The sequence below is a fragment of the Oncorhynchus clarkii genome, chromosome 6 (genome assembly GCF_045791955.1).
Source record: "Oncorhynchus clarkii lewisi isolate Uvic-CL-2024 chromosome 6, UVic_Ocla_1.0, whole genome shotgun sequence".
NCBI lineage: Eukaryota > Metazoa > Chordata > Actinopteri > Salmoniformes > Salmonidae > Oncorhynchus > Oncorhynchus clarkii.
In genome coordinates this window covers 52862653-52888800 of record NC_092152.1, presented here as the reverse complement: position 1 = coordinate 52888800, position 26148 = coordinate 52862653, and the positions used below count along the sequence as shown (strand labels likewise).

Sequence of the window (26148 nt, the reverse complement as noted above, 5' to 3'; positions counted from 1 at the left end):
ATGTCTTCTACTCCTCTCATAAACCAGACATTCCAATCTGTCTAAAAGATATCTTCTCCTCCACAAATGGTACATCAAGGACCATTCTTATCTGTCGGAAAATATACGTCATCCCTCCCTTAAACTTCCCGCAAAGTACAGACAATTAATTTGTTTTCCTTACATTTTCAGTAACAGCTTAACCAAGAGCCCATACATTTCATATCATAACATAATAGTATCAGAATAAATGGTTTTAATTGAAATGTATACATTATTAATCATTTCATCTATAATATCATTCAACAGCAAGTCAGTCAAGAACACATTCTTATCTACAATGACGGTCTACCCCGGCTAAACTCTAACCCGAATGACGCTGGGTCAATTGTGCACAACCCTATGGGACTCCCAATCACGTCCGGTTGTGATACAGCCTGGAATCAAACCAGGGTCTGTAGTGACGCCTCTAGCACTGAGATGCAGTGCCTTAGACCGCTGCGCCACTCAAGAGCCCGTTGTCAAACCTTCATTGAAATTTCAGTTTGCTTCCTGAATTGACAGCCTTCAATTCAAATTGACCCCAGCCCTGGTGTGTGTGTGTGTGTGTGTGTGTGTGTGTGTGTGTGTGTGTGTGTGTGTGTGTGTGTGTGTGTGTGTGTGTGTGTGTGTGTGTGTGTGTGTGTGTGTGTGTGTGTGTGTGTGTGTGTGTGTGTGTTCAGGTAGCTCATGCTTTTTTAAGCTGCCCTTCCTCTTGCGTAATGAAGAATAAAAAAAATATGTTAAATTATTCACGGGTCACATGCATTTTGTATGAAACAGACCATCCTTCATATATATATGTCTCTATCTCATTAAGATGAGGATGGGAGGGGGTGGAAGTATTTAAGTAAGAGGGCTTGGCTCTGTTCTATTTCTAAGAGGAGGTTAGAGGTTAGTTTCTGTTCTACTTGTGTTGACAGGAAATGGTTGCCTAATGGCTTAAAATGAATTCTTCCACTGCTCTATGTTTGCTACATAATTCACTCTGAGACTGCTATCATTGAAGCAAATGGTGACCTCACAATGAGGGGTGTTGTACAAAACAAAGTCATCAACGATTGGATCATCTCTAACCAATCAGTTTCAAAGCCATCTCGTTCCAAAATCATGGGCATTAATATGGAGTTCCCCCCCTTTAATGCTATAACAGCCTCCACACGTCTGGGAAGGCTTTCCACTAGATTTTGGAACATTTCAGCTGGGACTTGCTTCCATTCAGCCACAAGAGTATTAGTGAGGTCGGGCACTGATTTTGGCAATTAGACCTGGCTCTCAATCGGCGTCCCAAGGATGTTCAATGGGGTTGAGATCAGGGCTCTGTGCAGGCCAGTCAAGTTCTTCCGCACCGATCTCGAAAAACCATTTCTGTATGGATCTCACTTTGTGCACGGGGGCATTGTCACGCTGAAACAGGAAAGGGCCTTCCCCAGACTGTTGCCACAAAGTTGGAAACACAGAATCGTCTACAATGTAATTTTATGCTGTAGCGTTAAGATTTCCCTTCACTTGAACTAAGGGGCCTAGCTTGAACCATGAAAAACAGACCCAGACCATTCTCTTCCTCAACCACCAAATTTTATTTGTCACTATGCATTCGGTCAGGTAATGTTCTCCTGGAATCCGCCAAACCCAGATTTGTCTATCTGACTGCCAGATGGTAATGCTCGGCCATGGAATCCTATTTCATGAAGCTCCCGACAAACAGTTATTGTGCTGACGTTGCTTCCAGACGCAGTTTGGAGCTCGTTAGGGAGTGTTGCAACCGAGGACAGACAAGTTTTACACACTACGTGCTTCAGCACTCGGCGGTTCCTTTCTGTGAGCTTGTATGGCCTACCACTTTGCGGCTCAGCCATTGTTGCTTCTAGACATTTCCACTTCACAATAACAGCACCTACAGTTGACAGGCAGCTCTAGCAGGGCAGAATTTGACGAACTGACTTATTGGAAAGGTGGCACCCTATGACGGTGCCATGCTGAAAGTCACTGAGTTCTTCAGTTAGGCCATTCTACTGCCAATGTTTGTCTATGGAGATTGCATGGCGGTGTGCTAAACCAACCCTGTGAACGGGTTTGATAACATTTTAAATATTAACAGTGATGTAAGTCGGAAGTTTGTGGAGCAGGGTTTTGTAAACAAAAATAGCGTAATGATGTGATCAAATCAAATTTTATTTGTAAAATGAGCCTTACAGTGAAATGCTTACTTACAAGCCCATAACCAACAATGCGGTTTTAAGAAAAATTAAGTGTTAAGAAAGTATTTACTAAATATACTGAAGTAAACAATAAATAAATACAAACAAGGAAATGTCATCGATGCACTTATTGATGAAGTCAGTGACTGATGTGGTGTACTCCTCAATGCCATCGAAAGAATCTTGCAACATATTCCAGTCTGTGCTAGCAAAACAGTCCTGTAGCTTAGCATCGGCGTCATCTGACCACTTCCATATTGAGCGAGTCACTAGTACTTCCTGCTTTAGGTTTTGCCAAATAGAGGGGGAGGGAGAGCTTTGTACGTGTCTCCATGTGGAGAAAAGGTGGTCTAGAGTTTTTTCCCCTCTGGTTGGACATTTAAGTTTCCCTACGTTAAACTCCCCGGCCACTAGGAGAGACACCTCTGGATGAGCATTTTGTTGTCTACGTGACTTAAGAGGTCCAGCCAACCTTTTTGTAAAGAATACAATGATGAGTAATTAAACTGTCTCCTGTGATAAAACGAATGGCGCTATGAAAAACGTAATCCAGAGGTTTAAGAGTAGAGGCAGCCGCACTTTGATAAATAGCATCCCCATAATCAAGAACAGGTAGAAAGGTTGACTGCACAATCTGCTTCTTGCTGTCTCGAGAGAGACAAGATATTTGTCTGTTGCCTTTGAGAATTCCATTCAAATACATTTCAATTCAAGAAGCTTTATTTATTTATTGGCACGAGTTAGGTTTTTATTATGACAGATAAGACAAGAGGGTTCCCCTGTAGCTTTGAGGTTTTTCTGGGAACTGTTAGGTCTAATATATTAAAGAGTCCTCAGTGTTTGACTATGGAATTTGTTAGAGCCAGAAGGGAGAGAGTGGCCTATATAGCTACCTGGTTGGAAAAAATGTATCTCTTAGCCTAGTGCAGTTCATTTTCCCGTGTTTGTATTTTTTGTTTTTTTGTTGTTTTTTTAGGGGGTAGATCAGCATTAATATTACAGATGGACTGTGGCTTCTACCAATGTAATTGTCATTTCCAATTCCCCATATATATTTTTTTGTATATGTACAGTACCAGTCAAAGGTTTGGACACACCTACTCATGCCAGGGTTTTCTTTATTTATACTATTTCCTACATTATAGATTCATTGTGAAAATGAAACTATGGAATAACGTGTATGGAATTATGTAATAACCAAAAAAGTGTTAAACATATCAAAATATATTTTATATTTGAGATTCTTCAAAGTTGCCACCCTTTGCCTTATTGACAGCTTTGCACAATCTTGGCATTCTCTCAATCAGCTTCATGAGGTAGTCACCTGGAATGCATTTCAATTAACAGGTGTGCCTTGTTCAAGGTTAATTTAATATGTTTGAGCCAATCAGTTGTGTTGTGGCAAGGAAGGGGTAGTATACATAAAATAGCCCAATTTGGTAAAAGACCAAGTCCATATTATTGCAAGAAAAGCTCAAATCAGCAAATAGAAACGACAGTCCATCATTACTTTAAGACATGAAGGTCAGTCAATCCAGAAAATTTCAAGAACTTTGAAAGGTTCTTCAAGTCACAAAAACCATCAAGCGCTATGATGAAACTGGCTCTCATGATGACCGCCACAGCGGAGGATAAGTTCATTAGAGTTAACTGCACCTCAGATTGTAGCCCAAATAAATGCTTCACAGAGTTAAAGTAACAGTCACATCGGAACTTCAGAGGATATTGCATGAATCAGGCCTTCATGGATTAATTGCTGCAAAGAAACCATTACTAAAGGACACCAATAATAAAAAGAGACTTGTTTGGGCCAAGAAACAGGCAATGGACATTAGACCGGTGGAAATCTGTCCAAATTTTAGATTTTTGGTTCCAACCGCCGTGTCTTTGTGAGACGCAGAGTAGGTGAACGGATGATCTCCGCATGTGTAGTTCCCACTATGAAGCATGGAGCAAGAGGTGTGATGGTGTGGGGGTGCTTTGCTGGTGACACTGTCTGTGACTTATATAGAATTCAAAGCACACTTAACCAGCATAGCTACCACAGCATTCTGCAGGGATACACCATCTCTACTGGTTTGAGCTTAATGGGACAATGACTCAAAACAGGCTGTGTAAGTGCTATTTGACCAATGAGAGTGGAGTACTGCATCAGATGACCTGGCCTCCACAATCACCTGACTTCAGCCCAATTGAGATGGTTTGGGATGAATTGGACCGCAGAGCAGAGGAAAAGCAGCCAACAAGTGCTCAGCATATGTGGGAACTCCTTCAAGACTATTGGAAAAGGATTCCTCATGAAGCTGGTTGAGAGAGTTAAGCTGTCATCAAGGCAAAATGTGGCTACTTTGAAAAATCTCAAATATAAAATATATTTTCATTTGTTTAACACTTTTTTGCTTACTACATGATTCTATATGTGTTATGTCATTGTGTTGATGTCTTCACTATTATTCTACAATGTAGAAATTAGTAAAAATTAAGAAAAATCCTTGAATGAGTAGGTGCGTCCAAACGTTTGACTGGTACTGCACATTGTTTAAAAATATACATATATTTATATTTTCCTTTATTATTTTCCCCTAACCCTAACACCCCTTCCGTAATTGGAATAGACTAATGGACAACAATACATAGGCTTCTACTTTTGCGGACACAGTATATTTTACATTAGTTATCTTTTTTTGTTTTAGTCCCTCCCTCCAGCTACCCTCAACCCCTCCTATATATCTCTGAAGACCATCTATTTATGATTTCTAATTACCATATTTTTGTTGCTGTGATGTTTCACAAAAGTTCTGAACCTTTCTATTTTCATAGTTTATACAGATTGTAAATTTAAGATAAGAGTGTTATTATATTATTGGTCGATTGACTATGACTTTTCAAATCAACTAGAAGTGCTATTTGCAGAGTTAGCTCGAGATAAATGTTGCAATTCTTCAGCCATTCCTGGACCTGGACCTGGACCTGAACCAAAAACAAGCATTTGGCCAGTACCAAAACAAGTGATATTATCACATTTAGGAGAAGACCCAGATGCAGACAGTATCAAAGTAACAAAAGTTTATTACTAGAACAGGGGTCAGGCAAAACGACAGGTCAAGGGCAGGCATAGGTCAGTAATCCAGATCAGAGTGCATAAGGTACAGAACGACAGGCAGTCTCGAGGTCAGTGCAGGCAGAGGTCAATAATCCAGGGTCATGTGTCAAGGTACAGAACGGCATGCAGGGTCAGGGTAGGCAGAAATGGTCCAAACCTGGAAAACTAGAAAAAGACAAGAGCAATGGGGTAAACCGCTGTAGACTTGACGAACAAAACAAACTGACCACAGACAAACAGAGAACACAGGTATAAATATACTGGGGATAATGGGGAAGATGGGCAACACCTGGAGGGGGGTGGAGGCAAGCACAAAGACAGGTGAAACAGATCAGGGTGTGACAGATATAATGATTCTGTCTCTTCACAGCAAAATTTGCAGAGCTGGGATGGTTGTATATAACATTCTATTGGTTGCAAGAATTTTGTATAATAATAAAAAATGTAGAAACTAAGAACTGTTGAATCCAGCGTTGTTTTGTATATCAGTTCATAAACCCTGTGTCATGGAATCGGTACATCGAAAATCTCTTCCCAACTATTTTGCAACCTGTATGGCGCAGCTGTATTTCTTTGGTCCTTAAATTAAACTGGTATACTTTTTTATTTATCACAATTTTCTTTGAACAATTTTGGTCTTTAATGCGGGGCCGACAGACAAGTTCCTTACCTTCTCCCCCTTCCACTTGTCTCAGTTGGTCAATCAGTTGGTTGTAATTTAGATAGAGCAGACATTTCCAGATATTTTTGCTAACTGCACATGTGACATAACTCCACCAGTCATATTTATGATATCATTTACAAAGATTATACAGTTGTCTTTTTTTCGTTCAAAAATGTTTTTATCAATTAGTATATTTGACTTAATAATATGTATAATATGCCATAATATGTCTTATAATATTTGTTCTGTCTTTTCTGGTGGATTAAAGTGCAATTGCAACCAGCTTTCTATGGCTTGTTTTAAAAATAGCGATATTTTGGGGAGGATACATTTTTCAAATAACCGAAAGTGAGAGGTAGTAATCTGAATAAAGGGCAAAGCCCATTCTTGAACATGGGGTAAGCCATTCTTACTAATCTACTGGAGAACCAGTTTGGATTTAAGTATAGCTTTTGTATGACTGAAGCCTTTAGTGAGAGGTCAAATGCTTTAATATTTAATCATTTCTGCCCTCCGAGTTCATAAAATAAAGTGGAAATAAAGTGGAATATTTTTTGCTCATATAATAAAATAAAAAAACAAGTCATTATGTGTAGGCAGGGCTATAAGTAAATAGGTAAACTGGGATATGAAAAACGAGTTAATCAGGGTGATTTTTCCAGGTATTGTCATTTCCATAGTAGCAAGAGCTTATCTATTTTTGCTAACTTTCAATTAAAATGTATTGTAGTGAGATGATTTATTTATTTCAGGTTATGAATACTTCTCCAGTGTTTGCAGATCTGTTTTTTGACTAGGTATGAGTAAATTATATGGTGATGGTTTCCACTACACCTATCCCTCCAATGGACTGACCAGAGCTTCCTTCCGCTAGATTGCTTACAGCTTTCTGGTTCGCCACAGATCTGCAAACACAGAAGAGATAGGTGCTAAGGAAAGGTTGGAGGCGAAGGTGTTTGGGACTGGCATTATTCTGTCCATTTCAAGCTGATTGATTGGAATAAGTTGGACCAATGATATTGACAGAGTTTTCCGTAAAACCTGTTATATGGAAAACAGATACACTACTTAGTGTAAGTTAAAGGGAAAGATGGCACTGTACTGTATAATACAGCCTGAGGGAAGGAGAGAGATCATATAGAACAGTTGAAGTGAGCAAGTGTGTGAGGGATTAGGTAGCAGAAGGGGCAAGGTGCCATGTAGCTGAGCACATGGAGCAGATGGATATGAAAGAGAGGGTGGCCTATATTATCTCTCTCTCTCTCTCTCTCTCTCTCTCTCTCTCTCTCTCTCTCTCTCTCATTCTCGGGCCTTCCATCTCTATTTATTTCTCTGTATCTTTCTCTTTCTGTCTGTTTCTTTCTGTCTCAGTTTCTCCCCCCCTCTCTAACTTAGACAGGTTCATAAGAAACAGTCTCTCTCTGTCTTCAGCGTTGAACGCTACGACATGAGTGATTTGTTTTTCCTCCTTTTTAGCATTCTTAAATGGTTTCCTTTTCACTTTTATCCCTGTCTTTGAGGTTCACAGATTAGTGCACCGGTGAATGAAAGGAGTTGAGGCCTGCTGGAGTGGTGTCAGCGGGAGGGGGGTAAGGGGATGTGTGTGTCAGGCCTAACCGTAGTTCAGTGTCATCACAGTGTGCACATCCACATCACGTGCCACCTCCTTTACTAGGCCACGGTTGCATAACATATCCGAGTGTGTGTGTGAGACTAAGTGTGTGATTGTGTGCGTGAGTGCATGCAGGCATGCGTGCGTGCATGTCTGAGGGTGTGTGGTGAGATGGAGAAAGAGTCTCATGACTGTTTTTGTGTGTGTATGCGTGTGTACAGTAAATTATATCTATAACGGTTCAATTCACTGCACTAAGTTGGAGCATCCAGTACTAACTCTGTAGAAAATGGCTCAGATGATGTTGTGTGTGCTCTCTAATGACACGGTCAAAGCAGACCCATTTATACACAGTAAACCATTCAGCTTCTGGGCTATTACATCTACTATGGAAGGTTGGAGCGAAAGCTTGGTCATTAAAGCAACCAAGTCAGAAGGTATCATTTCTACTTTCATTGCTGGATAATGTCTGCCCATGTGTGGTCCAGGGTGTGTTCTGCTCTGTCACAGTAGGGTATTGACACCCTCATCCCTCTCCCACCTCGTCAGCATGATGGTATTGATTGTGATCACAAGTGCAACAGCAAGGTATTGTTCAGTTAGAAATGGATCAGTGTGTCAGATAACGAAGCATCGACTTCTATAACTTTTATAAGTGCATTCATGGGGCATGTGCAGTTCATGGGCATGCACAGTATATGTGAAATAGACCAGACTATGACTGTTAGAGGAAATTACGAGATTTCTGTTCTGTGAAGTGAATTTTTTAAGTCCCATCTTCCCAAGCAGGTTATCGCGTTGGAGTTAGTTGTCAGTTAAGAAGGACAGATGTTCTTTCTTCACTACATTTTGTCAGATTTTGTGTTCCATTTTTTCCCCCTTTTTGTGTGTGTGTTCGTGCGTGATAGAGGGTTTGTGTCTCTCCATGTGTTTTGTTGTTGTCTCATCTTTTCATGTGTCCTCTGTTTCACTCCATCTCTCACTCCATCACGACGACTTCCTGTGGAAAAGATGGTGCTGAAAAAACAAGCTGTAAGTTTTACCCATGGTGCAAAGTGCTACAGGTCCAGAGGGGGGACTGAGTGCTTTCACATTGGCCCAATTCCATTTGGGACAAATAACGCCCTTGTGTTCTTCACTTTCCCTCCCTAACTTCCCTTAAGTTTATCCATATAGTACGAGGGAAAGAAGGGACAACCAACCTGGGCACCAAGGGCTGCTGAGTATTCTGGTTTTGTCCAAATTTAGGAGTGTAATTACAGTATACAGTGGCAAGAAAAAGTATGTGAACCCTTTGAAAACGCATAATTGTTTGTGAGTTATTAGTTTAAACAGACTGTGTTTGTCTATTGTTGTGACTTAGATGAAGATCAGATCAAATTTTATGACCAATTCATGCAGAAATCCAGGTAATTCGAAAAGGTTCACATACATTTTCTTGCCACTGTATTTAATGACTTCTACACATATATTAGTCGACGAATTAGCAGGCATTGCAGCCCTTCAGAGCCCGATCAGTTTGGAACCACAGAAGGAAGTTTAGAGGTGGAATTGAAAGAGGGTGTTAATCTGAATAGAATGGAGCATAGGTGTGTTTGTTTTTGGGGGAGGTGATTGGTTTGCCCTGTGTTTCCCTGCTCTCACACCATACGCCTCTTCATCCATCTCCCCATCGATCCATCACTCATCTCACCACTCCATCTGGTGCTGCACAAATCTCTGTGGTCTGTGGGGGGCTGATATGTACACTACACACTACACTGTTCCTAAAAAATGTATATTTACATTAGATTGCAAACCAGATCTAGGTTCTCTCTTCCGTCCCTCTAGTGTTGTGTCAAGCCCACTGCATGTTTGTGTTAGGTATATATATTTTTGTGAGTCGAGGATACTGTGATGCTGAAGCCAGATGGTCAAATGGTATTCTTCTGGAATTAACTGCTGGATATGACAGTAATAATCACTTCAGAATGATTCATCCCAGCTGTGCTGACCTCAAATACTGTATAATCCTCTTCCTCGATATGGTGCATTGTTGTTCTATGTACAATTCAACTACCAAGAGACGTGTGTGTGTTTTTCCTGGTTATCTGCGTTCTCTTAAACAGAGTCTGTCACTGTTACTGTTACTGTTTTGTTAGACTTCAGTGCGGCTTTTGAAATTATCGATCATAGTCTGCTGCTGGAAAAATGTATGTGTTATGCCTTTACACCCCCTGCTATAGGTCAGGTGCCACAAAGAGGGATTACAATTGGCTCAGAACAGGGCAGCACAGCTGACCCTTAAATGTGCACAGAGAGCTAACATTAATAATATGCATGTCAATCTCTCATGGCTCAAAGTGGATGATAGATTGACTTCATCACTACTTGTTTTTGTGTTGACAAGCTGAATGCACCGAGCTGTTTGTTTAAACTACTAGCATACAGCTCGGACACCCATGCATACCCCACAAGACATTCCACCAGAGGTCTCTTCACAGTCCCCAAGTCCAGAACAGACATTGTGAGGCGCATAATTCTACATGGAGCCATGAATACATGGAACTCTATTCCACATCAGGCAACACATGCAAGCAGTAGAATCAGATTTAATAAACAGATAAAAAATACACATTATGGAACAGCGGGTAATGTGAAGAGACATACACACCCAGGTACAGACACACGCATACGCACACAAACACTAACACACGCACTCTACACACACGTACATTGTAATATTGTTGTATGGTGGAATTCTACATTTTGTATTGTAGATATGTAGTGGTGTAATAATGTTATATGATGTAGTGTTTTATCCTTTGTTAATATGTTTTGACCCCAGGAAGAGTAGCTGCTGCCTTGACAGCAGCTAATGGGGATCCCCTAATAAATACAAATACTGTATTGTGAACCTTAGAGGGAATGCCAGCTGAAATATGCAATGGTGAAAATCACATGTGATATATGGTTATTTCAATTTAAATGAATTTCCCAGTCAAATACTGTTCACTGTTTAAATGTTGAATGCCACATCCAAATGACAAAGTGTTTGTACCAATGATGTATATAAATCCTGAATTGAGGATGCTAAGTATTGGCCATTCAAAGGCTTTGAAGTCTTCCATAGGAATGAAAAGGACAAAATTGCATGTAAATATAATTTTTGTTGTTGTACTGTGGACAGTAACATTAGCAGTCTCAAAACAAAGTAGATTTTAAGGATTTGAAAAAAATATATATATTTTTTTACTATGTTTAGCTCACATAATATAATTTTAAAGTATGTATTAAGGTGTCTAATATAATAAATGTGGCCAAAATTAATGTAGTTATTAATAAAGGCATTTCTATAGCTTCCAAAAATATATTTTTTAAATGGTGAGGGAGTGCCAAGATGTAGGCACGGTGGCTTCAACACAGCGCCCCCTACAGTTATCTAATGTACAGTGCATTCGAAAAGTATTCAGAATCCTTGACTTTTTCCACATTTTGTTACGTTACAGCCTTATTCAAAAATGTATTAAATTAAAAAAGTTCCATATCAATCTACACATAATACTTCTTAAAGACGAAATGAAAACGGGTCTTTAGACATTTTTACAAATGTGTAAAAAATATACACTACCGTTCAAAAGTTTGGGGTCACTTAGAAATGTAGGTCTCTCTTTATGTACTGTTGTGTTGTCTCTCTTGTCGGGATCTGTATTTTGTCCTATATTTGTATTTATTTTATTTTTAATCCCTGCCCCCGTCCCCGCAGGAGGCCTTTTGCCTTTTTGTAAATAAGAATATGTTTTTAACTGACTTGCCTAGTTGCCCTTAGTATGAAGATGTAATCCGGAGATCTCTTTAGCTATCATACTCTAATTCCACTGATTTCAAAACTCGATCCTCCAGAAAGTGGAGATCAATATTTATGCAGCTCCACTATATAATACCTAAAAAAAAGACGCGTTCGAGGGGAGCAACGGGGTGACCAAGAACCAAATGGTCACTCTGAAAGAGCTCCAGAGTTTCTCTGTGGAGATGGGAGAACCTTCCAAAAGGACAATCATCTCTGCAGCACTCCACCAATCAGGCCTGGTATAGTGGCCAGGTGGAAGCCACTCCTCAGTAAAAGGCACATGACAGCCCACTTGGAGTTTGCTAAAAGGCACCTAAATGACTCTCAGACCATGACAAACAAGATTCTCTGGTCTGATGAAACCAAGCTTGAACTCTTTAGCCAGAATTCCAATTCCACACCTGGAGGAAACCTGGCACCATCCCTACGGTGAAGCATGGTGGTGGCAGCCTCATGCTGTAAGGATGTTTTCAGTGGCGAGGACTGGGAGACTAGTCAGGATCGAGGGAAAGATGAACGAAGCAAAGTACAGAGAGATCCTTGATGAAAACCTTTCTCCAGAGTGCTTAGGACCTTACACTGGGGTGAAGGTTCACCTTCCAACAGGACAACAACCCTAAGCACACAGCCAAGACAACACAGGAGTGGATTTGGGACAAGTCTCTGAATGTCCTTGAGTAGCCTAGGCAAGGCCCGGACTTGAACCCGATCGAACATCTCCAGAGAGACCTGAAAATAGCTGTGCAGCGACGCTCCCCATCCAACCTGACAGAGCTTGAGAGGATCTGCAGAGAAAAATGGGAGAAACTCTCCAAATACAGGTGTGCCAAGCTTGTAGCGTCATACCCAAGAAGACTCAAGGTTATAATCACTGCCAGAGGTGCTGAATACTTATGTAAATGTGATATTTCTGTTTTTTTTATACACTTGGACAATTTCTAAAAACCTGTTTTTGCTTTGTCATTATGGTGTATTGTGTGCAGATTGAAGAGGTAGCTTGCTGTCTGTCTTAGCTGGCATGCCTGCTGACAGGGTTGATAGACTTTAGAAAAGCAAGCAATTACTAAATGTACTGAATAAGACTCACATTCCTTTAAATCTTCTACCCAGATTTGAGCAGAGATGCAAAGATGCAAAGAAGCATAATTAGTTTCTTTAAAAAATACATCAGGAGAATACAGACAGCTCAAGATGTATGCTTAAATATGCTGAATAATAAACATATTTTGTACACAAAATTAAGTATAATGATTATGGCTCTATATTGCAGGGGAAAAAAGCTTTTCAGGTGTTTGAAAAATGCTAAATATGGATAGCCTACTTGTTAAATAGTAGACTGTAAAATAACAGTGAAGTAAAGGTTTAGGTAAAAATCCACTTACAACACTGCACCATAGTGGCTCTTTCAAGTATTTCAGTAGAATTCTGTGCTTAGATCAGTAAGATACTGAATGTTCATGAACTTTGTGTTTATTTAGAAAGCTCTAGGTGAACCCCACTTCCACACCAAGCCTCAGCAGGTTTACCACACGTCAAGGTCAGCGAACACTAGCCAGGTCTGAACACACACACACCCAACCACACGTATGCTGTAGTGGGAGGATGTGAGTCACGTGTGGAGGGGGAGGAGTCTGCTTCTTGGCGGATGTTTCTATCTGGCCAAGTTTCTCTAGGTTGCCATGGTCTTCTTTGGTTGCTATGTTCTGATCATTATGGTCTGGACTCGTTTGTACAGCCACTCTATACCATAGTTCATCACTGTGCCATACATATGTTAGGTTCTCATGATCTCTCTTTTCTCCCTCTCTATTTTCTCTTTCTCTCTCTCTCTTCAGCTCTCCAGCCACAGGAAGCCAGCGTAACTCCAGCGTGTCTTTCAGCCTGCCCCCCTCCTCCTGCACCCCTCCTTCCAGCCTGCCCCCTCACCTCTGCAGCCCCCCGGACACCTCGTCCCTCTCCTCGCCCCCCTGCCCCTCTTCTTTAACCCACTCTTCCTCACCCAGCCTTAGCGACCTTTTCGGCCTGCCCACCCTGCCCATGGAGAATGTGAGAGGCTTCGGCAGCATGGGCGGTAGCCTTGGTGAAGGGTCCTCGTGCGGTGGCTCGCGCTCCCCTTCGCCGCTCACCCTAATGCAGGCCATAGCCACCTCGGGCAAGCCCTTTGCCTCCAAGCCCGTGGAGCTGTGGAGCAAGCTGGACGTGGCCGACTGGCTGGACAGCCTGAATCTGTCGGAGCATAAAGACGCCTTCCTGGACAACGAGATCGAAGGCGCCCACCTGCCTTCGCTGCAGAAAGAAGATCTAATTGACCTGGGGGTGACGCGGGTGGGCCACCGCATGAACATCGAGAGGGCCCTCAAAATGCTGCAGGACAGATAAAGCCAGGGGGTGTGGATTTATCTGGAACACTCTCTCTCCTACCTGTTTTCCTTCTCAGTCTTGGAAAGTCTTGGACGATTTAGAAATCGGCCTCTGACTACTCCCTTCCTGCCTCGCCTCTGTGGCGTGTTTGTGTTTGATCACTCCTATTCTGCTTCCCGAGTATCAGGGGATGTCGGAATCCTGGCGGAACTGCTGGGAATAGCCTGGAGAAAGGCGGCGTTTCCGAATACAGAATGGAGAAAGAGTGGAAAAAATCCTGCATCTTTTTAGGGATGCTCACAATACAAAAGACCACACTTTGGAATACTCTTGAAACGTAGCCCTCAAACACTTTGAAATACTGATAAAAATCAGTATTGGAATACTCAATCCTTTTTCAAGCTCCCCCAGCGCGGGTGTTTGAAACCAGCTGAGCTGGTTGGCACTCCTTTTCTATCTTTGCTAGAGTTTCTTCAGATAATATTTCTTCACTAGAGTAAAACCGTGGGTTATATTTATGGATGCATCTGACGTTGTAGAGACATTTGAAAAACAGACATTTGAAAAACATTAGAAACGAGAACCTTTGCAGAAATGTTTAGCTGAATCCTAAACTATATAATTCGCACACACACACACACACACACACACACACACACACACACACACACACACACACACACACACACACACACACACACACACACACACACACACACACACACACACACACACAATGATGTGTTGGTCACTCTAATGCATGGCTGGAGGGGCTCCACTGTAGCAGGCGCCACTGTCCCCTTCACATCCCTGTTCACTGTGGAAGGTGTGTGTATTTGCCTTTTGTCAGAGACATGTTTGTGATGTACGTGTGTGTGTGCACACGCTGTGGGAGGTTTGTTAAATGTGTTTTAGAAAGACATGAGTGAGAGTGCAAGGCCTAGATTCTGTCAGATTCTTGCATCTCACATTCCAGTGTTCGAACTTGTAAACAGGGCTCCATGGGATTTATCTTAATGCAACTCCGTACAGCCAATGGCAATGTCCGTTTTAGGTATAATGCTGGGAGCCGCTTGTGGATTTGACAGCTCTAACACAGTTCCACCTCCGACACCGCAAAAACAACAGCTACGCGGATGGCATGAATCTGATAGAATCTAGCCCTAAGTGTTGGCATCATGTGTGTTGTCATCGTCTTCCACACACTTGACAGCGACCCCGACAGGAGTGGGATGCAACCTCCCTACACCCTACCGCCCAACCGACCAATCTCCCTTCAGGCCTATAACAGAAATAATCCACCTATCACAACAACCTGGGGAAACTCAATTTTCTGCCACAATATCGCCATCTCTCCTCTTTGTTCAGCCATCTTTAATCATTTCTAGTTATTGAGTGATTCCTTTCGCAAATCAAACATTGCTTTTATATTAGTACCAGTGTGTGCTGTTGTGGTATAGGTGAGGGCTGTATTTTCTTTGGTTGACAATGATTCTCGGCAAGAATTTGAAGACGCCCACTTTGAAAGGATGAGAGCAAAACGGACGTTATTTCGTGGTCTCTGTTAACGTAGGACACTGTGGTTGACTGTGTGCTCACCTACAGTATACTGTGTAGTGCAGGGGCCAAGAATAATAGGAATAATATGAATTCACTCAAAACTCAAAAATGTGGGTTCCTGAGTGGCGCAGCGGTCTAAGGCACTCCATCTGAATCCAGGCTGCATCACATCCGGCCATGATTGGGATAGGGCGGCGCACAATTGGCCTAGCCTCGTCCGGGTTAGGCTGGGGTAGGCCGTCATTGTAAATAAGAATTTGTTCTTAAATGACTTGCCTAGTTAAATAAGGTTACATTAAAAAATATATATATAAAATAATAATAAATCTACTACCCAGACATTCACACAATCACCGAAGAGGATTTAAAAAAATATTTATAGGAACGTTTACAAAGTTTGTGTATAATCCGTGTTTGCATCGCCGATGAATCACAAAACGTAATTATTGACAAGAAGAGGTGTTAATCCTATCTGGTGTTTCCAGAGGGAAGAAAATAGGTGTGACACAGCAGCACTGACCGAGCAGGCTTTAGATTATGCATTTTGTCCCTGTTAATTTGAGAATGAGAGGGAGAGTCCTCAGTAACACTTTACTTAAGCATGCAGGTATAACCATTCTGTAAGGCTTGCTTATAAAACGTTATAACGTATTATTACTACAGGCTTCAAGTAAAGTGTTACTGAGACATTTTCTCAACACCAGTGAAAAGCTCTCACACCAATGAGCAGGTAGAACAAGCTTATCTTCTAATCAGAAATCCCATCTGACAGCCAATCAATTGTCTCCATCCCTTTTCATGAAACACCATTACTTCAATGTTAATATGAGAACTGCTGATAGGTGAGTACCCAGGAAGTGTTTGGTGGCATTGGTTTTTACGTAAATTGAATATATTTATTGCTTTGAATGTGTATAAAGGAATGATTTAAAGAAAAGAGTACATCTATAGAATAATGATATGTATAATATTTCTAAAAGGTTTAGAGAGAGAATTTCTATGAAAGAATAGGACCATTGTATCCACCCTCAGAACTTATTTCCTTGTCACTTTATCCCTGTTTTGTGTTTGGATAGTGCCTCGAATAGCTCATTATTCTCTACATAGTGCCCCATTTCTGGCCTTTCTGCCTCTGAACTAGATTATAACTACCCCATAATGCACTGCAAAGAGAAGTGTGGAAGCCATGTATTCTACTGTACCCAGATTACCTATATATTATAACATATCACTAAAACGTGAACAGTATGTGTGATCATTTGAGACATTATCCATGATTCTATCAGTTCACAGGGATGTTCTATGAACATAACCATGATTGTTTGGATTGTCTGCAATTTAGGGTCTCCTGTTGGACCAAAAAAAAAGCTCCCTTGGTGATTATTCCTTTCTCTCGCTCCCTGTCCCTGTGTGCAACTGTATGATGATGAAGGGAAGACAAAGGGATGATTTTTTAAAAATGATTTAAAAAGGGAATACCAGGCCAACAGAAGGAGAGGACCTACAGGAGTATTAACGCTGCTATAATCCATTCATTATTTTAAAAGAAACAACAAAAGAGTGACAGAAAAAAAGCACAGTATTTTTTATGATTATATAGAATTATATGGAATCTTCTAAAAGACATTTGGAGAAAAATGTTCAACTCTGAAGTGTGGTTTGCCAAAAAGTTTTTTGTTTTTTTAAAATATATTACTATATTATATTATGTATTATATATAAATATTAATTAATATAAATTAATATTATCAGATTTATGAGGAAACTAAGAAGCAATATTTTTACTGAATGGATCTCCTTGGTTGTGGTTTTTCCCAGTCTTAAGATGAACTATCATGATATATCATCACCTGTTGATGTTATGAACACTGATAGCTGGAGTGGACAGAAGACATTTGTCCAATAAAAATGTATTTTATATACTATCCTCTGGCCATCACCTGCCTATCTTGAATATTGTAAATTTTGACAATTCCAATCACTTAGTCTGTGTATAATGTGTGTATAAATGACTGAAACGCTTTAAATGTATACATAAGCTCATAGTCCACTGGATCGAAAACTGTCCCGATAACACTTTTATGCTCAACTTACATAGACATGTACAAAAAAAGACTAGTTGTGACTGTTGACTTCATGGGGAAAAAAAAAAACATATCACTAAGCTAATTTATTTGCAGAATTATAGAACTGAGTAGTCGTATTAAGATGCTATACAAACCATCACTGTGTGACTATAAGGCTATGCTACATAAGGACTGGCATGGCTCACTATCATCACTACCATCACAACACAGTCCTTCACTTACCCATCGGCAACTATTTTGATACTTTTGTTATTTTCTCTTATGGTTGAATTTTTTTATTTTATTTTTTATTCTACATAATTACAAAGACGTTTCTCTTTTGTGTATATTTGTGTTCATGTTCCATATGTTGTAATTCTGCATACTTAGAGTCGACTATCTAATTATCAAAATGAAAAAGAAAGAGAAGTTCCTTGTAACTGCACTCTTCCTTCCCCCCAAATCCTCAATACTTCTTGTATGGCAACCAAACAAAAGTTACTGTAAGAAATAAATATAACATTGCACTATGGTTGTATTAATTTAATTCCTGATGTGCCGATTTTTGTGTTTCAAGCGTCTTGCTTCTTTCGATCCGTCTCGAAGGACCATGAAAAAGAGCGCCACCTCCCAAATCAACAACAAGTTATCCCAGTCATAACACCACTGTAATGGGGGTCACGCTGCCGCTGACAGTATACGGTAGCCTCTTCGCGAGCACTTACTACTACACGTGAACACCCTCTCACTACAAATGAACACCCTGTCAACAACTGCCTTAGCCAGCTAAGCCACCGAAAAACTAGCAATTTGATAGCACGGGAGGTGGCATTGCAAGTGAGGTTAACCAATTCAACTCAGTTGCACTTGTTGGCAGTTGATGTTACTCTTCAGTAACACAGACCCCAAAGCAAATCGGGGGGAGAAAAATAGGTTTATTCAAAGAGGACAAATCATAGATGTTATGATGGGAGGTAGATGTTCATTCTCCCCTGTCCTCGGTGATTCTCTCCACAGAACAAAGGGACAGGATGTAGTTTTATAACCCAACCCAACCACAGTTGACTAATTAGAATTCATTGCAGTTCAACTTGGCCAATATTCAAATAACAAGTATCCTATTTCATGCTCAATAAACAATTTGGACCAATGAGAACTTGCCTTGTAGCTATGAGTCCCGGACTAAAATTCCTCCCATGTCTCTGAACCATTGATCATTAATCCCCTATCACAGAAAAAAAACTATTTCCATTGATCGTTAGTACTCTATTGACTTTTAGTCCTCTTGAACTTTAGTACTCTATTGACCTTTAGTCCTCTGCGTGGTGTATTTATCTTCAAATATTCTTACACACTAGCACTGTTTTTCAATAGTTGTTGACAAACTGGGCGTTCAATAGACTGATACTGTAACGCTCGAAGAGGATGGGTGTGGAGTCAGGCGCATAGAGCAGAAGTATCTGTGTGACTCCGAACACAGGCGTAACATATCAAAACCAAGTGCAACTGGGAAATACCGGACAGTGAAAACCCAACAATAAACAGAGTACACCTCTCACGTAAACAGTAACAAGCCCGCACAAACACAGGCGGGCTAACCAAACTTAAATACCCCAACTCAAAAACCCCAACAAGGAACAGGTGAAAACAATTAGACAACACCAAACGAAAAGGGAAAAGAGGGATCGGTGGCGGCTAGTAGACCGGCGACGACGACCGCCGAGCGCCGCCCGAACGGGAAGGGGAGCCACCTTCGGTAATATTCGTGACAGTACCCCCCCCCCCCCCCCCCCCCCCCCCCCCCGACGCGCGGCTCCCGCAGTGCCCCGACACCGGCCTCGGGGACGACCCGGGGGGCGAGACACAGGGCGATCCGGATGGAGGCGATGGAACTCCCTCAGCATAGATAGATCCAATATGTCCCCCACCGGGACCCAGCACCTCTCCTCCGGCCCATACCCCTCCCAGTCCACAAGGTACTGCAGGCCCCTCACCCGGCGTCTCGAGTCCAGAATGGCCCGTATCATGTACGCCGGGGACCCCTCGATGTCCAGAGGGGGCGGAGGGACCTCCGGAACCTCACCTTCGTGCAGGGGACCAGCTACCACCGGCCTGAGGAGAGACATATGAAACGAGGGGTTAATACAATAATACGAAGGAAGTAATAATCTATAACACACCTCGTTTATTCTCCTCAGGACTTTAAATGGCCCCACACACTGCGGATCCAGCTTCCGGCAGGGCAGGCGGAGGGGCAGGTTTCGGGTCGAGAGCCAGACCTTCGCCCCCGGTGCAAACACGGTGACGGTCAGCACTCCTCTTCTGCCGTCCACTCGCCTGACGTAATGACTCCTGGACGGCCCTCCAGGTCTCCTTAGAGCGCTGCACCCACTCATCCACCGCAGGATCCTCGGTCTGGTTCTGATGCCATGGTGCCAGGACCGGCTGGTACCCCAACACGCACTGAAACGGTGACATTTTGGTAGAGGAGTGGCTTAGTGAATTCTGGGCCATTTCAGCCCAGGGGATGTATCTCGTCCACTCCCCTGGCCGGTCCTGGCAATACGACCGCAGAAACCTACCCACCTCCTGGTTCACTCTCTCCACCTGCCCATTACTCTCTGGGTGATACCCCGAGGTCAGGCTGACCGAGACCCCCAGACATTCCATGAACGCCTTCCACACTCGTGATGTAAACTGGGGACCCCGATCAGAAACGATGTCCTCGGGCACCACGTAGTGCCGGAAGACATGGATGAACAGAGCCTCCGCCAGCTGTAGGGCCGTAGGGAGACCGGGCAACGGGAAAAGACGGCAGGACTTAGAGAACCGATCTACAACAACCAGGATCGTCGTGTTTCCCCGAGACGGGGGAAGATCCGTGAGAAAGTCCACCGATAGATGGGACCACGGCCGTTGTGGAAAGGGGAGGGGTTGTAACTTCCCTCGTGGCAAGTGCCTAGGAGCCTTACTCTGGGCGCACACCGAACAGGAGGAGACATAGAATCGAACGTCCTTAACTAAGGTGGGCCACCAGTACTTCCCCCTAAGACTTTGCACTGTCCTCGAAATACACGGGTGACCCAACGAGGGTAGACTATGAGCCCACCGAATCAATTGGTCACGGACAGCGAGCGGCACGTACCTACGACCCTACGGGCACTGTGGAGGCGCATGTTCCTCCCTTAGCGCCCGCTCGATGTCCGCGTCCACCTCCCATACTACCGGTGCCACCAGCCTAGCCACCGGAATGATGGGAGTAGGATCGATGGACCGGTCTTCGGTGACGTAGAGACGGGACAGCGCGTCGGCCTTAGTGTTAAGGGAACCTGGTCTATACGAGATCGTAAATCGAAATCTGGTGAAATACATGGTCCACCTTGCCTGACGAGGATTCAGTCTCCTAGCTGCTCGGATATACTCCAGATTATGGTGGTCAGTTCAGATGAGGAAAGGGTGCTTAGCCCCCTCGAGCCAGTGTCTCCACACCTTCAGGGCCTTAACCACAGCCAACAACTCCCTGTCCCCCACGTCATAGTTTTGCTCCGCCGGCCCAAGCTTCTTAAAAAAAAAAGCACAGGGGCGGAGCTTCTGTGGCGTACCCGAGCACTGTGAGAGCACTGCTCCAACCCCAGCCTCGGATGCGTCCACCTCCACTATGAACGCTAAAGAAGGGTCCGGATGCGCCAACACAGCGCCTTCAAACGACTGAAAGCCCCGTCCGCATCTGCCGACCACTGAAAACGCACAGGTCCCCCCTTCAGCAGTGAGGTAATGGGAGCCGCTACCTGACCAAAACCCAGGATAAACCTCCGGTAGTAATTGGCAAGCCCTAAGAACCGCTGCACCTCCTTTACCGTGGTCGGAGTCGGCCAATTACGCACGGCCTTGATGCGGTCACACTCCATCACCATCCCCGAGGTGGAAATGTGATAACCTAGGAAGGAAACGGCTCGTTTGGAAAACTCACATTTCTCCGCCTTCACGTACAGGTCTTTCTCTCTATGCGTATTCTCACCTTGAACTTAAGCATGAGAATCGGGTGCTATACACCTGCTATTCGTTTTGGTTTGGAGATCGAATACATGAAGGTGTTGCGGTGTGTCTGTCAAAAGATATGCCATATACTGACCTTTACTTCATTCCCTAATAATTCCACCGCCTTTAAATCAAAATCAAATCAAATGTTATTGGTTGAATAAACATATTTTGAAGATGTTATTGTGGGTGTAGTGAAATGCATGTCTTCCTAGTTCCAACAGTGCAGTAATATCTAACAATACACAACAAAACACACAAAGCAAAAACTAATGGAATTAAGATATATAGAAATATTAGAAAGAGCAATTTCGGAGTTCGTAGTGTGTGCATGTACAGTTGAAGTCGGAAGTTTGCATACACTTAGGTTGTAGTCATTAAACTCGTTTTTCAACCACTCCACAAATTTCTTGTTAACAAACTATAGTTTTGGCAAGTCGGTTAGGACATTTACTTTGTGCATGACACAAGTAATTTTTCTTACAATTGTTTACAGACAGATTATTTAACTTATAAGTCACTGTATCACAATTCCAGTGGGTCAGAAGTTTACCTGCACTAAGTTGACTGTGCCTTTAAACAGCTTGGAAAATTCCTGAAAATTATGTCATGGCTTTAGAAGCTTCTGATAGGCTAATTGACATCATTCAAATCAATTGGAGGTGTACCTGTGGATGTATTTCAAGGCCTACCTTCAAACTCAGTGTCTCTTTACTTGACATCATGGGAAAATCAAAAAGACATAAGCCAAGACCTCAGGAAAAAAATTGTAGACCTCCACAAGTCTGATTCATCCTTGGGAGCAATTTCCAAACGCCTGAAGGTACCACGTTCATCTGTACAAACAATAGTATGCAAGTATAAACACCATGGGACCACGCAGCCGTCATACCGCTCAGGAAGGAGATGCATTCTGTCTCCTAGAGATGAACGTACTTTGGTGCGAAAAGTGCAAATCAATCACAGAACAACAGTAAAGGACCTTGTGAAGATGCTAGAGGAAACCGGTACAAAAGTATCTATATCCACAGTAAAACGAGTCCAATATCGACATAACCTGAAAGGCAGCTCAGCAAGGAAGAAGCCACTGCTCCAAAACCGCCATAAAAAAGCCAGACTATGGTTTGCAAATGCACATGGGGACAAAGATCGTACTTTTTAGAGAAATGTCCTCTGATCTGACGAAACAAAAATAAAACTGTTTGGCCATAATGACCATCGTTATATTTGGTGTAAAAAGGGGATGGCTTGCAAGCCGAAGAACACCATCCCAACCGTGAAGCACGGGGGTCGCAGCATCATGTTGTGGGGGTGCTTTGCTGCAGGAGGAACTGGTGCAATTCACAAAATAGATGGCATCATGAGGAGGAAAAATGTGGATATATTGAAGCAACATCTCAAGACATCAGTCAGGAAGTTAAAGCTTGGTCGCAAATGGGTCTTCCAGATGGACAATGATCCCAAGTGTACTTCCAAAGTTGTTGCAAAATGGCTTAAGGACAACAAAGTCAAGGTATTGGAGTGGCCATCGCAAAGCCCTGATTTCAATCCCATAGACAATGTGTGGGCAGAACTGAAAAAGCATGTGCGAGCAAGGAGTTCTATAAACCTGACTTAGTTACACCAGCTTTGTCAGGAGGAATGGGCCAAAATTCATCCAACTTATTGTGGGAAGCTTGTTGTAGGCTACCCGAAACGTTTGACCCAAGTTAAACAATTTAAAGGCAATGCTACCAATACTAATTGAGTGTATGTAAACTTCTGGCCCACTGGGAATGTGATGAAAGAAATAAAAGCTGAAAGAAATAATTCTCTACTATTATTCTGACATTTCACATTCTTAAAATAAAGTGGGGATCCTAACTGTCCTAAAACAGGGAATTTTTACTAAGATTAAATGTCAGGAATTGTGAAAACCTGAGTTTAAATGTATTTGGCTAAGGTGTATGTAAACTTCCGACTTCAACTGTACATATTAGTTCAGAAGCTAGCTATGAACCTCAGCTATCATAGCCAGTTATATCAATTTAAAAACAGTCAATGACATTAATGAAGCCTATGGATTGAGTAGAATATAATATAACTTTGTGCCAAGGATGCAAGTCGTATATACATGTAGTTATTACCATGCATGAGATTCTCACATTGTAGCCTGTATATTTAATATATTCACTGATCATGTATTCTACCTTGGCAAATAAAGGTGCAGTTCAGGTATGAATGTCTAAGATAATTTTTCACTCATACCCAATACTATGAGTATCAAATTTCAGTCTTTGAATGATGGTATGTCTGCATGTATGTATTACAATTTTACGCTTCAACAGTGTTTACCACTCCTGCTCCTGGGACATCAATGATTACACATTGTAACTAATAGACTAGAAACAGGATTTAACTAGTTAAAGGCGGATTTGTAATTCATACATACAGAAATATATATATATTTTTAAGTACACTACACTTCCTATGCATCATGTAAATACTCTAAAACTGGTTCATCTCAATGGCTTAATGCCCTTCACCTACATTGATCTGATAAACGTTTTTGCACTATTGGTTAGAGCCTTCACTGTAAGATCTACACCTGTTGTATTCGGCGCACGTGACAAATAAACTTTGATTTGATTTGAAACACAGGATAGGTGTAGTATTTAATCAAATCGAGACTTAATTTCAACCAGTAGAGAATGTGAAACGCTTCATTGAAAGAAGTTAATTATCCAAGTGTTATGAATACATTCGTTAATATTATAATTGTAGTACAAATAAAAGTTACATCTGTACTTCAATGCACATCTGTTGTGCATTATAAAAACAGAGGAAGAAAGAGGCGGTGGAGAGAAAGGTGTAAAAGACAAAGGGAAAGAGGTAAGAACATAGGAGCAGGGATATGATTCATGAATCAGTGCTACCCAAATATTCTCTGTTCATCACAATTACATAATAGTGTCTCTAGTCGGCCCGAAGGTTATCTTAAAAGCGGATGAGGTGGCGATGATGGGACTGGGGGTTGGCATCCTCTCTCACATCAAAACATATCTGCAGACGAGAGACAGATGGAGATAAGAGATAGCATTTTTAAGCCTTGTTTTTATTTTTTATTCTAACAGTGTTACTCATCATAATAATCAGGAGGTGCAATGCAAACTGATCTTGGATCATTAACTCTGGGACTACTGCATCCCTCCCTACCTGTAGTTCAATGTAAAGCATCTCTTTAATAATACTTCCTGTTGACCAGACCAAGTGACATCTCACCTCTGATCATGCTGTGCCCTCTATATAGCCAGTTCAGATGCGGGAGGGGTTCAGCTGATATTGCTGATATCAGCTGATATAACATAGACAATCTAGGGAGAAGAGGAGAGAGACTTATTGAGAAAATAAGGTAGATAAAGGGACAGCGTTCAACAGGAATCTGTGTGTGTGGCCTCCACACCACACTAAGTGGCTGCAGAGTACTTTATGCTGAAAAACATGAACGGACACACGAGGACAAATAATATCGCTTAGTTATAGAAATAATGAAGTGTCTTACTATTCTCCATGGTTGGCCCTATTGCCTATTCTTTGAAGGTGGAAGGAGGCACAGTTATACACCTGAGCCTGCTTACTGCACAACACAATCCATCAATCAGATTGATACATGAGTGTGTAGGTGTGGGTTATAGGGTGTCTATGAGGTAGGAGGTGAAGATCTCCCGCACATGGATTGCCTCTCTTGCTGCGTTGTTGGACCCCATCCTTGAAACATCCTGCAGAGCAGCAGACTTCTCCTCTGGCACACGGCGGCGAGCTGCAGATCCCCTCCTGTTCCTCATGTCCATCCTCATTAAGTTATGCAGAACACAGGTAGCCTTAAAACACCTGAATTTCTCCAGGAGGCAGTCCCAGATTGCCCTGGTCACCCAACCTTGCAGTGCCCGTCACGTTAACTGTAGGCAATCGTTTTGAAGGAATCTCCAGTTACAAGGTATCTGTATGAATATGGAAGACAATGTAATTATTAGACTTTTACATCACAAGGTCATTGTGGATTACTAAAGTATAATAACCGTGATAACAAATCATGATAACATTGGATTGATAGATGCATGGGCACACATGTGCATGTGTAGCATGTGACAATAACAGGATCATATCAAGGTTAGCGTCATAAATGAATACACAAATACCACTTGAAGCTTGATGATGAGTTGATCATTTGAAGCGGCTGTGCAGTGCTAAGGCAAAAACAAAATGTGCACCCGTTTGAGTGCCCAGGACCAGGACTGAGAACCACTGCTCTTCGTATGTAGACAGGCTTTCATAGCTATCTTTATCTGAGGACAGAAAACCTCACAAGAAACAGACTTCATAATAGTCAAATTACACCACACTGAATATTATGTTACTATTATCTTCGTCCTCACATCCAGGGACAGGAACTACACAAAAGTACCTGCCTTATCCAGAATAGCCTACTCTCTCACTTTGACAGTTGGATCTGCTATACTTTCACCCTCCTCCATGGCTGTTAGCTAGCTAACTACAAATTCATTTGGAGTTAGTTTTTTACAGTGATAAATACGTCAATATAGTTAGCTAATATGAAGTTAGCTAGCTAAGTGAATTAAATATCACCAGCTACCTATCTATACAGTATGTGAAGTTGGCTAGATAGCTAGCCATGTGTCGCTTAGGCCGCCCATTG

The 26148-nt window shown here is 42.1% G+C and overlaps 1 protein-coding gene across 1 annotated transcript in view; it reads left to right on the top strand.

The window, feature by feature from the left end:
* LOC139411283 (SH3 and multiple ankyrin repeat domains protein 2-like) overlaps positions 1 to 17626 on the top strand; it is a 162580-nt gene extending 144954 nt beyond the window's left edge. Inside the window, exon 24 of the mRNA XM_071157362.1 lies at positions 13263 to 17626. Coding sequence (XP_071013463.1) covers positions 13263 to 13806 — 544 coding nt within the window. The 3' untranslated portion in view covers positions 13807 to 17626. The remainder of the gene's footprint in view (positions 1 to 13262) is intronic.
* The last annotated feature ends 8522 nt before the right edge of the window (positions 17627 to 26148 follow it).